Source organism: Oncorhynchus masou, unplaced genomic scaffold (assembly GCF_036934945.1).
Source record: "Oncorhynchus masou masou isolate Uvic2021 unplaced genomic scaffold, UVic_Omas_1.1 unplaced_scaffold_1058, whole genome shotgun sequence".
Taxonomy (NCBI): domain Eukaryota; kingdom Metazoa; phylum Chordata; class Actinopteri; order Salmoniformes; family Salmonidae; genus Oncorhynchus; species Oncorhynchus masou.
Genome location: NW_027000287.1, coordinates 54,916 through 67,230, shown reverse-complemented (window position 1 = coordinate 67,230; position 12,315 = coordinate 54,916). Strand labels below are relative to the sequence as shown.

Genomic DNA, 12,315 nt, shown 5'->3' with positions numbered 1-12,315 from the left:
AGAGGATAGTGTACCTGGTAGAGGGAGTGTTCCTGGTAGAGGATAGTGTACCTGGTAGAGGATAGTAGAGGATAGTGTTCCTGGTGGAGGATAGTGTACCTGGTGGAGGATAGTGTACCTGGTAGAGGATAGTGTACCTGGTAGAGGATAGTGTACCTGGTCGAGGATAGTGTACCTGGTCGAGGATAGTGTACCTGGTGGAGGATAGTGTACCTGGTGGAGGATAGTGTACCTGGTGGAGGATAGTGTTCCTGGTAGAGGATAGTGTCCCTGGTAGAGGATAGTGTTCCTGGTAGAGGATAGTGTTCCTGGTAGAGGATGGTAGAGGATAGTGTACCTGGTAGAGGATAGTGTACCTGGTAGACGATAGTGTACCTGGTAGAGGATAGTGTACCTGGTCGAGGATAGTGTTCCTGGTGGAGGATAGTGTCCCTGGTAGAGGATAGTGTCCCTGGTAGAGGATAGTGTCCCTGGTAGAGGATAGTGTCCCTGGTAGAGGATGGTAGAGGATAGTGTTCCTGGTAGAGGATGGTAGAGGATAGTGTTCCTGGTAGAGGATGGTAGAGGATAGTGTTCCTGGTAGAGGATGGTAGAGGATAGTGTTCCTGGTAGAGGATGGTAGAGGATAGTGTTCCTGGTAGAGGATGGTAGAGGATAGTGTACCTGGTGGAGGATAGTGTACCTGGTAGAGGATAGTGTTCCTGATGGAGGATAGTGTTCCTGGTGGAGGATAGTGTACCTGGTGGAGGATAGTGTACCTGGTGGAGGACAGTGTACCTGGTAGAGGATAGTGGAGGATAGTGTACCTGGTAGAGGATAGTGTACCTGGTAGAGGATAGTGCTCCTGGTAGAGGATAGTGCTCCTGGTAGAGGATAGTGCTCCTGGTAGAGGATAGTGTTCCTGGTAGAGGATAGTGTTCCTGGTAGAGGATAGTGTACCTGGTAGAGGATAGTGTACCTGGTAGAGGATAGTGTTCCTGGTAGAGGATAGTAGAGGATAGTGTACCTGGTGGAGGATAGTGTTCCTGGTAGAGGATAGTGTTCCTGGTAGAGGATAATAGAGGATAGTGTTCCTGGTAGAGGATAGTGTTCCTGGTGGAGGATAGTGTACCTGGTAGAGGATAGTGTACCTGGTAGAGGATAGTGTACCTGGTGGAGGATAGTGTTCCTGGTGGAGGATAGTGTTCCTGGTAGAGGATGGTAGAGGATAGTGTACCTGGTGGAGGATAGTGTACCTGGTGGAGGATAGTGTACCTGGTGGAGGATAGTGTACCTGGTGGAGGATAGTGTACCTGGTGGAGGATAGTGTTCCTGGTGGAGGATAGTGTACCTGGTGGAGGATAGTGTACCTGGTGGAGGATAGTGTTCCTGGTGGAGGATAGTGTTCCTGGTGGAGGATAGTGTACCTGGTGGAGGATAGTGTACCTGGTGGAGGATAGTGTTCCTGGTGGAGGATAGTGTTCCTGGTGGAGGATAGTGTTCCTGGTGGAGGATAGTGTTCCTGGTGGAGGATAGTGTTCCTGGTGGAGGATAGTGTTCCTGGTGGAGGATGGTGTACCTTCTAGAGGATAATAGAGGGTAGTGTCCCTGGGTAGAGGGATAGTGTCCCTGGGTAGAGGGTAGTGTCCCTGGGTAGAGGGTAGTGTCCCTGGTAGAGGATGGTAGAGGATATAGTTCCTGGTAGAGGATGGTAGTGGATAGTGTTCCTGGTAGAGGATAGTGTTCCTGGTAGAGGATAGTGTTCCTGGGTAGAGGATAGTGTTCCTGGTAGAGGATAGTGTTCCTGGTAGAGGATAGTGTACCTGGGTAGAGGATAGTGTACCTGGTAGAGGATAGTGTACCTGGGTAGAGGATAGTGTACCTGGGTAGAGGATAGTGTCCCTGGGTAGAGGATAGTGTACCTGGTGGAGGATAGTGTTCCTGGTAGAGGATAGTAGAGGGATAGTGTCCCTGGTAGAGGATAGTGTTCCTGTTAGAGGATAGTGTTCCTGTTAGAGGATAGTGTACCTGGTAGAGGATAGTGGACCTGGTAGAGGATGGTAGAGGGATAGTGTCCCTGGTAGAGGATAGTGTCCCTGGGTAGAGTGTAGTGTCCCTGGTAGAGTGTAGTGTCCCTGGGTAGAGTGTAGTGTCCCTGGGTAGAGTGTAGTGTCCCTGGGTAGGAGTGTAGTGTCCCTGGTAGAGGGTAGTGTCCCTGGGTAGGAGGGTAGTGTCCCTGGGTAGAGGGTAGTGTCCCTGGGTAGAGGATAGTGTCCCTGGGTAGAGGATAGTGTCCCTGGATAGAGGATAATGGAGGGTAGTGCTCCTGGTAGAGGATAGTGTTCCTGGTCGAGGATAGTAGAGGATAGTGTCCCTGGGTGGAGGATAGTGTCCCTGGGTGGAGGATAGTGTCCCTGGGTGGAGGATAGTGTCCCTGGGTGGAGGATAATAGAGGATAGTGTTCCTGGGTAGAGGATAATAGAGGATAGTGTTCCTTTGTAGCGGGTAGTGTTCCTAGGTGGAGGGTAGTGTCCCTGGGTGGAGATAGTGTCCCTGGGTGGAGGATAGTGTCCCTGGGTGGAGGATAGTGTCCCTGGGTGGAGGGTAGTGTCCCTGGGTGGAGGATAGTGTCCCTGGGTAGAGGATAATAGAGGGTAGTGTTCCTGGTAGAGGATAGTAGAGGATAGTGTTCCTGGTCGATGATAGTAGAGGATAGTGTTCCTGTTAGAGGATAGTAGAGGATAGTGTTCCTGGTAGAGGATAGTGTTCCTGGTAGAGGATAGTGTACCTGGTAGAGGATAGTGTTCCTGGGTAGAGGATAGTGTTCCTGGTAGAGGATAGTGTTCCTGGGTAGAGGATAGTGTACCTGGGTAGAGGATAGTGTACCTGGTAGAGGATAGTGTACCTGGGTAGAGGATAGTGTACCTGGGTAGAGGATAGTGTACCTGGGTAGAGGATAGTGTACCTGGGTAGAGGATAGTGTCCCTGGGTAGAGGATAGTGTTCCTGGTAGTGGATAGTAGAGGATAGTGTACCTGGTAGAGGATAGTGTACCTGGTAGAGGATAGTGTACCTGGTAGAGGATAGTGTACCTGTTAGAGGATAGTAGAGGATAGTGTTCCTGGTAGAGGATAGTGTACCTGGGTTGGGGATAGTGTACCTGGGTAGAGGATAGTGTACCTGGGTAGAGGATAGTGTACCTGGGTAGAGGATAGTGTACCTGGGTAGAGGATAGTGTACCTGGTAGAGGATAGTGTACCTGGGTAGAGGATAGTAGAGGATAGTGTCCCTGGGTAGAGGATAGTAGAGGATAGTGTTCCTGGTAGTGGATAGTAGAGGATAGTGTACCTGGTAGAGGATAGTGTACCTGTTAGAGGATAGTGTACCTGGTAGAGTATAGTAGAGGATAGCGTACCTGGTAGAGGATAGTGTCCCTGGTAGAGGATAGTGTCCCTGGGTAGAGGATAGTGTCCCTGGGTAGAGGATAGTGTCCCTGGTAGAGGATAGTGTCCTGGGTAGAGTGTAGTGTACCTGGGTAGAGGATAGTGTACCTGGGTAGAGGATAGTGTCCCTGGTAGAGGATAGTGTTCCTGGTAGTGGATAGTAGAGGATAGTGTACCTGGTAGAGGATAGTGTACCTGGTAGAGGATAGTGTACCTGGTAGAGGATAGTGTACCTGTTAGAGGATAGTAGAGGATAGTGTTCCTGGTAGAGGATAGTGTACCTGGGTTGGGGATAGTGTACCTGGGTAGAGGATAGTGTCCCTGGGTAGAGGATAGTGTTCCTGGTAGTGGATAGTAGAGGATAGTGTACCTGGGTAGAGGATAGTGTACCTGGGTAGAGGATAGTGTCCCTGGGTAGAGGATAGTGTTCCTGGTAGTGGATAGTAGAGGATAGTGTACCTGGTAGAGGATAGTGTACCTGGTAGAGGATAGTGTACCTGGTAGAGGATAGTGTACCTGTTAGAGGATAGTAGAGGATAGTGTTCCTGGTAGAGGATAGTGTACCTGGGTTGGGGATAGTGTACCTGGGTAGAGGATAGTGTACCTGGGTAGAGGATAGTGTACCTGGGTAGAGGATAGTGTACCTGGGTAGAGGATAGTAGAGGATAGTGTCCCTGGTAGAGGATAGTAGAGGATAGTGTTCCTGGTAGTGGATAGTAGAGGATAGTGTACCTGGTAGAGGATAGTGTACCTGTTAGAGGATAGTGTACCTGGTAGAGTATAGTAGAGGATAGTGTACCTGGTAGAGGATAGTGTCCCTGGGTAGAGGATAGTGTCCCTGGTAGAGGATAGTGTCCCTGGGATAGAGTGTAGTGTCCCTGGGTAGAGTGATAGTGTCCCTGGTAGAGTGTAGTGTCCCTGGTAGAGTGTAGTGTCCCTGGGTAGAGTGTAGTGTCCTGGTAGAGTGATAGTGTCCTGGGTAGAGTGTAGTGTCCCTGGGTAGAGTGTAGTGTCCCTGGGTAGAGTGTAGTGTCCCTGGGTAGAGTGTAGTGTCCCTGGGTAGAGTGTAGTGTCCCTGGTAGAGGGATAGTGTCCCTGGGTAGAGGATAGTGTCCCTGGATAGAGGATAATAGACCTGGTGGGGTAGTGCTCCTGGTAGAGGATAGTGTTCCTGGTCGAGGATAGTAGAGGATAGTGTCCCTAGGTAGAGGATAGTGTCCCTGGGTGGAGGATAGTGTCCCTGGGTGGAGGATAGTGTCCCTGGGTGGAGGATAATAGAGGATAGTGTTCCTGGGTAGAGGATAATAGAGGGTAGTGTTCCTGGGTAGAGGGTAGTGTTCCTGGTAGCGGGTAGTGTTCCTAGGTGGAGGGTAGTGTCCCTGGGTGGAGGATAGTAGAGGATAGTGTTCCTGGTAGTGGATAGTAGAGGATAGTGTACCTGGTAGAGGATAGTGTACCTGTTAGAGGATAGTGTACCTGGTAGAGTATAGTAGAGGATAGTGTACCTGGTAGAGGATAGTGTCCCTGGGTAGAGGATAGTGTCCTGGGTAGAGGATAGTGTCCCTGGGTAGAGGATAGTGTCCCTGGGTAGAGGATAGTGTCCCTGGGTAGAGTGTAGTGTCCTGGGTAGAGTGTAGTGTCCCTGGGTAGAGGTAGTGTCCCTGGGTAGAGTGTAGTGTCCCTGGGTAGAGTGTAGTGTCCCTGGGTAGAGTGTAGTGTCCCTGGGTAGAGTGTAGTGTCCCTGGGTAGAGTGTAGTGTCCCTGGGTAGAGTGTAGTGTCCCTGGGTAGAGTGTAGTGTCCCTGGGTAGAGTGTAGTGTCCCTGGGTAGAGTGTAGTGTCCCTGGGTAGAGTGTAGTGTCCCTGGGTAGAGGGTAGTGTCCCTGGGTAGAGGGTAGTGTCCCTGGGTAGAGGATAGTGTCCCTGGGTAGAGGATAATAGAGGGTAGTGCTCCTGGTAGAGGATAGTGTTCCTGGTCGAGGATAGTAGAGGATAGTGTCCCTAGGTAGAGGATAGTGTCCCTGGGTGGAGGATAGTGTCCCTGGTTGGAGGATAGTGTCCCTGGGTGGAGGATAATAGAGGATAGTGTTCCTGGGTAGAGGATAATGAGGGTAGTGTTCCTGGGTAGAGGGTAGTGTTCCTTTGTAGCGGGTAGTGTTCCTAGGTGGAGGGTAGTGTCCCTGGGTGGAGGGTAGTGTCCCTGGGTGGAGGGTAGTGTCCCTGGGTGGAGGATAGTGTCCCTGGGTGGAGGATAGTGTCCCTGGGTGGAGGATAATAGAGGATAGTGTTCCTGGGTAGAGGATAATAGAGGGTAGTGTTCCTGGGTAGAGGGTAGTGTTCCTTTGTAGCGGGTAGTGTTCCTAGGTGGAGGGTAGTGTCCCTGGGTGGAGGGTAGTGTCCCTGGGTGGAGGGTAGTGTCCCTGGGTGGAGGATAGTGTCCCTGGGTAGAGGATAGTGTCCCTGGGTAGAGGATAATAGAGGGTAGTGTTCCTGGTAGAGGATAGTAGAGGATAGTGTTCCTAGTCGATGATAGTAGAGGATAGTGTTCCTGTTAGAGGATAGTAGAGGATAGTGTTCCTGGTAGAGGATAGTGTTCCTGGTAGAGGATAGTGTTCCTGGTAGAGGATAGTGTTCCTGGTAGAGGATAGTGTACCTGGTAGAGGATAGTGTTCCTGGGTAGAGGATAGTGTTCCTGGTAGAGGATAGTGTTCCTGGTAGAGGATAGTGTTCCTGGTAGAGGATAGTGTTCCTGGGTAGAGGATAGTGTTCCTGGGTAGAGGATAGTGTACCTGGTAGAGGATAGTGTACCTGGGTAGAGGATAGTGTACCTGGTAGAGGATAGTGTACCTGGGTAGAGGATAGTGTACCTGGGTAGAGGATAGTGTACCTGGGTAGAGGATAGTGTACCTGGGTAGAGGATAGTAGAGGATAGTGTTCCTGGTAGTGGATAGTAGAGGATAGTGTACCTGGTAGAGGATAGTGTACCTGGTAGAGGATAGTGTACCTGGTAGAGGATAGTGTACCTGGTAGAGGATAGTGTACCTGTTAGAGGATAGTAGAGGATAGTGTTCCTGGTAGAGGATAGTGTACCTGGGTTGGGGATAGTGTACCTGGGTAGAGGATAGTGTACCTGGGTAGAGGATAGTGTACCTGGGTAGAGGGTAGTGTCCCTGGGTAGAGGGTAGTGTCCCTGGGTAGAGGGTAGTGTCCCTGGTAGAGGATAGTGTCCCTGGGTAGAGGATAGTGTCCCTGGATAGAGGATAATAGAGGGTAGTGCTCCTGGTAGAGGATAGTGTTCCTGGTCGAGGATAGTAGAGGATAGTGTCCCTAGGTAGAGGATAGTGTCCCTGGGTGGAGGATAGTGTCCCTGGGTGGAGGATAGTGTCCCTGGGTGGAGGATAGTGTCCCTGGGTGGAGGATAGTGTCCCTGGGTGGAGGATAATAGAGGATAGTGTTCCTGGGTAGAGGATAATAGAGGGTAGTGTTCCTTTGTAGCGGGTAGTGTTCCTAGGTGGAGGTAGTGTCCCTGGGTGGAGGGTAGTGTCCCTGGGTGGAGGGTAGTGTCCCTGGGTGGAGGGTAGTGTCCCTGGGTGGAGGATAGTGTCCCTGGGTAGAGGATAGTGTCCCTGGGTAGAGGATAATAGAGGGTAGTGTTCCTGGTAGAGGATAGTAGAGGATAGTGTTCCTGGTCGAGGATAGTAGAGGATAGTGTTCCTGGTAGAGGATAGTGTTCCTGGTAGAGGATAGTGTTCCTGGTAGAGGATAGTGTACCTGGTAGAGGATAGTGTTCCTGGTAGAGGATAGTGTTCCTGGGTAGAGGATAGTGTTCCTGGGTAGAGGATAGTGTACCTGGTAGAGGATAGTGTACCTGGGTAGAGGATAGTGTACCTGGGTAGAGGATAGTGTACCTGGGTGGAGGATAGTGTACCTGGGTAGAGGATAGTGTACCTGGGTAGAGGATAGTGTACCTGGGTAGAGGATAGTGTTCCTGGTAGTGGATAGTAGAGGATAGTGTACCTGGTAGAGGATAGTGTACCTGGTAGAGGATAGTGTACCTGGTAGAGGATAGTGTACCTGTTAGAGGATAGTAGAGGATAGTGTTCCTGGTAGAGGATAGTGTACCTGGGTTGGGGATAGTGTACCTGGGTAGAGGATAGTGTACCTGGGTAGAGGATAGTGTACCTGGGTAGAGGATAGTGTACCTGGGTAGAGGATAGTGTACCTGGGTAGAGGATAGTAGAGGATAGTGTCCCTGGGTAGAGGATAGTAGAGGATAGTGTTCCTGGTAGTGGATAGTAGAGGATAGTGTACCTGGTAGAGGATAGTGTACCTGTTAGAGGATAGTGTACCTGGTAGAGTATAGTAGAGGATAGTGTACCTGGTAGAGGATAGTGTCCCTGGTAGAGGATAGTGTCCCTGGGTAGAGGATAGTGTCCCTGGGTAGAGGATAGTGTCCCTGGGTAGAGGATAGTGTCCCTGGGTAGAGGATAGTGTCCCTGGGTAGAGGATAGTGTCCCTGGGTAGAGGGTAGTGTCCCTGGGTAGAGTGTAGTGTCCCTGGGTAGAGTGTAGTGTCCCTGGGTAGAGTGTAGTGTCCCTGGGTAGAGTGTAGTGTCCCTGGGTAGAGTGTAGTGTCCCTGGTAGAGTGTAGTGTCCCTGGGTAGAGTGTAGTGTCCCTGGGTAGAGGGTAGTGTCCCTGGGTAGAGGGTAGTGTCCTGGGTAGAGGGTAGTGTCCCTGGGTAGAGGGTAGTGTCCCTGGGTAGAGGGTAGTGTCCCTGGGTAGAGGATAGTGTCCCTGGATAGAGGATAATAGAGGGTAGTGCTCCTGGTAGAGGATAGTGTTCCTGGTCGAGGATAGTAGAGGATAGTGTCCCTAGGTAGAGGATAGTGTCCCTGGGTGGAGGATAGTGTCCCTGGGTGGAGGATAGTGTCCCTGGGTGGAGGATAATAGAGGATAGTGTTCCTGGGTAGAGGATAATAGAGGGTAGTGTTCCTGGGTAGAGGATAGTGTTCCTTTGTAGCGGGTAGTGTTCCTAGGTGGAGGGTAGTGTCCCTGGGTGGAGGGTAGTGTCCCTGGGTGGAGGGTAGTGTCCCTGGGTGGAGGATAGTGTCCCTGGGTGGAGGATAGTGTCCCTGGGTGGAGGATAATAGAGGATAGTGTTCCTGGGTAGAGGATAATAGAGGGTAGTGTTCCTGGGTAGAGGGTAGTGTTCCTTTGTAGCGGGTAGTGTTCCTAGGTGGAGGGTAGTGTCCCTGGGTGGAGGGTAGTGTCCCTGGGTGGAGGGTAGTGTCCCTGGGTGGAGGATAGTGTCCCTGGGTAGAGGATAGTGTCCCTGGTAGAGGATAATAGAGGGTAGTGTTCCTGGTAGAGGATAGTAGAGGATAGTGTTCCTGGTCGATGATAGTAGAGGATAGTGTTCCTGTTAGAGGATAGTAGAGGATAGTGTTCCTGGTAGAGGATAGTGTTCCTGGTAGAGGATAGTGTTCCTGGTAGAGGATAGTGTACCTGGTAGAGGATAGTGTTCCTGGGTAGAGGATAGTGTTCCTGGTAGAGGATAGTGTTCCTGGGTAGAGGATAGTGTACCTGGTAGAGGATAGTGTACCTGGGTAGAGGATAGTGTACCTGGGTAGAGGATAGTGTACCTGGGTAGAGGATAGTGTACCTGGGTAGAGGATAGTGTACCTGGGTAGAGGATAGTGTACCTGGGATAGAGGATAGTGTACCTGGGTAGAGGATAGTGTCCCTGGGTAGAGGATAGTAGAGGATAGTGTTCCTGGTAGAGGATAGTGTACCTGGTAGAGGATAGTGTACCTGGTAGAGGATAGTGTACCTGGTAGAGGATAGTGTACCTGTTAGAGGATAGTAGAGGATAGTGTCCCTGGTAGAGGATAGTGTACCTGGGTTGGGGATAGTGTACCTGGGTAGAGGATAGTGTACCTGGGTAGAGGATAGTGTACCTGGGTAGAGGATAGTGTACCTGGGTAGAGGATAGTAGAGGATAGTGTTCCTGGTAGTGGATAGTAGAGGATAGTGTACCTGGTAGAGGATAGTGTACCTGTTAGAGGATAGTGTACCTGGTAGAGTATAGTAGAGGATAGTGTCCCTGGGTAGAGGATAGTGTCCCTGGGTAGAGGATAGTGTCCCTGGGTAGAGGATAGTGTCCCTGGGTAGAGGATAGTGTCCCTGGGTAGAGGATAGTGTCCCTGGGTAGAGGATAGTGTCCCTGGGTAGAGGATAGTGTCCCTGGGTAGAGGATAATAGAGGATAGTGTTCCTGGTCGATGATAGTAGAGGATAGTGTCCTGGGTAGAGGATAGTGTCCCTGGTAGAGGATAGTGTCCGTGGTTAGAGGATAGTGTCCCTGGGTAGAGGATAGTGTACCTGGTAGAGGATAGTGTACCTGTTAGAGGATAGTAGAGGATAGTGTCCCTGGTAGAGGATAGTGTACCTGGGTTGGGGATAGTGTACCTGGGTAGAGGATAGTGTACCTGGGTAGAGGATAGTGTACCTGGGTAGAGGATAGTGTACCTGGGTAGAGGATAGTGTACCTGGGTAGAGGATAGTGTACCTGGGTAGAGGATAGTAGAGGATAGTGTCCCTGGGTAGAGGATAGTAGAGGATAGTGTTCCTGGTAGTGGATAGTAGAGGATAGTGTACCTGGTAGAGGATAGTGTACCTGTTAGAGGATAGTGTACCTGGTAGAGTATAGTAGAGGATAGTGTACCTGGTAGAGGATAGTGTCCCTGGGTAGAGGATAGTGTCCCTGGGTAGAGGATAGTGTCCCTGGGTAGAGGATAGTGTCCCTGGGTAGAGGATAGTGTCCCTGGGTAGAGGATAGTGTCCCTGGGTAGAGGATAATAGAGGATAGTGTTCCTGGTCGATGATAGTAGAGGATAGTGTCCCTGGGTAGAGGATAGTGTCCCTGGTAGAGGATAGTGTCCGTGGTTAGAGGATAGTGTCCCTGGGTAGAGGATAGTGTCCCTGGGTAGAGGATAGTGTCCCTGGGTAGAGGATAGTGTCCCTGGGTAGAGGATAGTGTCCCTGGGTAGAGGATAATAGAGGATAGTGTCCCTGGGTAGAGGATAGTGTCCCTGGGTAGAGGATGTGTATATTTTAAATGCATCAAAAAGATAAGTTAAATACAGAGTACATTTAGAATCAGTAGATGCTTAGGTGCTAAAATCACTTTCCAGATTAGTACTTCAAGAAAAACAGTATTTAGAAATGGGTTTTATGTCCCGTTTGATAGGTTCCGATTAATGGGGTGACTCAGATGTTCAAGGAGAGAATCCGTAGGCAAGGGGCATGAGGTCCCTCAGTCTATTCTAGACTGTAAAGTCTATGAGGAGGATTCTGGAGTGGATCCACTAGTTGACTGGAGGCCAGTTCAGTAAGGATGGGGGTGATGTGGGTGGACGTCTTGGTCCTGGTCAGGCTGCACTATTCTGGAGAATGTGTTTTATTTTATTGAACCTTTTATTTAACTCGTCAAGTCAGTTAAGAGCAAATTCTTATCTACTATGACGGCCCCCCAGGCCAAACCCAGACTGCACTGGGCCAGTTGGGACTCCCAATCACGGGCGGATGTGATACAGCCTGGATTCGAACCAGTTGCGGTAGTGACTCCTCTTGCACTGGGATGAAGTGTGTTAGACTGCTGCACCACTCGGGAGCCTCTGAAGTGATTTGCCCCTGAACAGAGCTGTAGTCAATCTGGGAAAACATTTAGGTGTGGGCTAGTTTCTCTGCATCTGGCTGGGAGAGCGATAGTTTGGCCATGTGTCTTTGATAGAAACATGTTAGCGGATACGGTTTATATGGGCATCACAGGACAGAGAAGGGCCAAAGTTGACTCCCTAGTTGGAGAGGGTGGATGGCTTGACCGTCGATTGTAGGGTAGATGTTCCTGGTGACCTACTTGAATAAGGGGTTGTATGTGCGTATATATTTTGTGTGTGCATGCAGTACTAACTGTGTGTGTGTGTGTGTGTGTGTGTAGGACGAGGTTCTGTCATATTCAGAGATCCATATCACCCACCATGTGAAGGAGGGCTGTGAGAAGGCTGACCCGAGGCACTTTGAGCTGCTTAAGGTCCTGGGACAGGGTTCCTTCGGAAAGGTTTTTCTGGTCCGGAAGGTCACAGGTCCAGACGCGGGTCAGTTATATGCAATGAAAGTCCTCAAGAAGGCTTCGTTGAAAGGTAACAGTCCAGTTATCAACATGCATGTTCTCTCAGATGGTCTCTCTGACACTATGCTCACTTCAATGCTTTACAGTCCAGTTATCATCATGCATGTTCTCTCAGATGGTCTCTCTGACACTATGCTCACTTCAATGCTTTACAGTCCAGTTATCATCATGCATGTTCTCTCAGATGGTCTCTCTGACACTATGCTCACTTCAATGCTTTACAGTCCAGTTATCATCATGCATGTTCTCTCAGATGGTCTCTCTGACACTATGCTCACTTCAATGCTTTACAGTCCAGTTATCATCATGCATGTTCTCTCAGATGGTCTCTCTGACACTATGCTCACTTCAATGCTTTACAGTCCAGTTATCATCATGCATGTTCTCTCAGATGGTCTCTCTGACACTATGCTCACTTCAATGCTTTACAGTCCAGTTATCATCATGCATGTTCTCTCAGATGGTCTCTCTGACACTATGCTCACTTCAATGCTTTACAGTCCAGTTATCATCATGCATGTTCTCTCAGATGGTCTCTCTGACACTATGCTCACTTCAATGCTTTACAGTCCAGTTATCATCATGCATGTTCTCTCAGATGGTCTCTCTGACACTATGCTCACTTCAATGCTTTACAGTCCAGTTATCATCATGCATGTTCTCTCAGATGGTCTCTCTGACACTATGCTCACTTCAATGCTTTACA

General features: G+C 49.9%; 1 protein-coding gene across 1 annotated transcript in view; it reads left to right on the top strand.

The window, feature by feature from the left end:
• LOC135528925 (ribosomal protein S6 kinase alpha-6-like) overlaps positions 1-12,315 on the top strand; it is an 80,261-nt gene that overhangs the window by 13,215 nt on the left and 54,731 nt on the right. Inside the window, exon 3 of the mRNA XM_064957923.1 lies at positions 11,418-11,619. Within this exon, the coding sequence (XP_064813995.1) occupies positions 11,418-11,619 (202 nt within the window). The remainder of the gene's footprint in view (positions 1-11,417; positions 11,620-12,315) is intronic.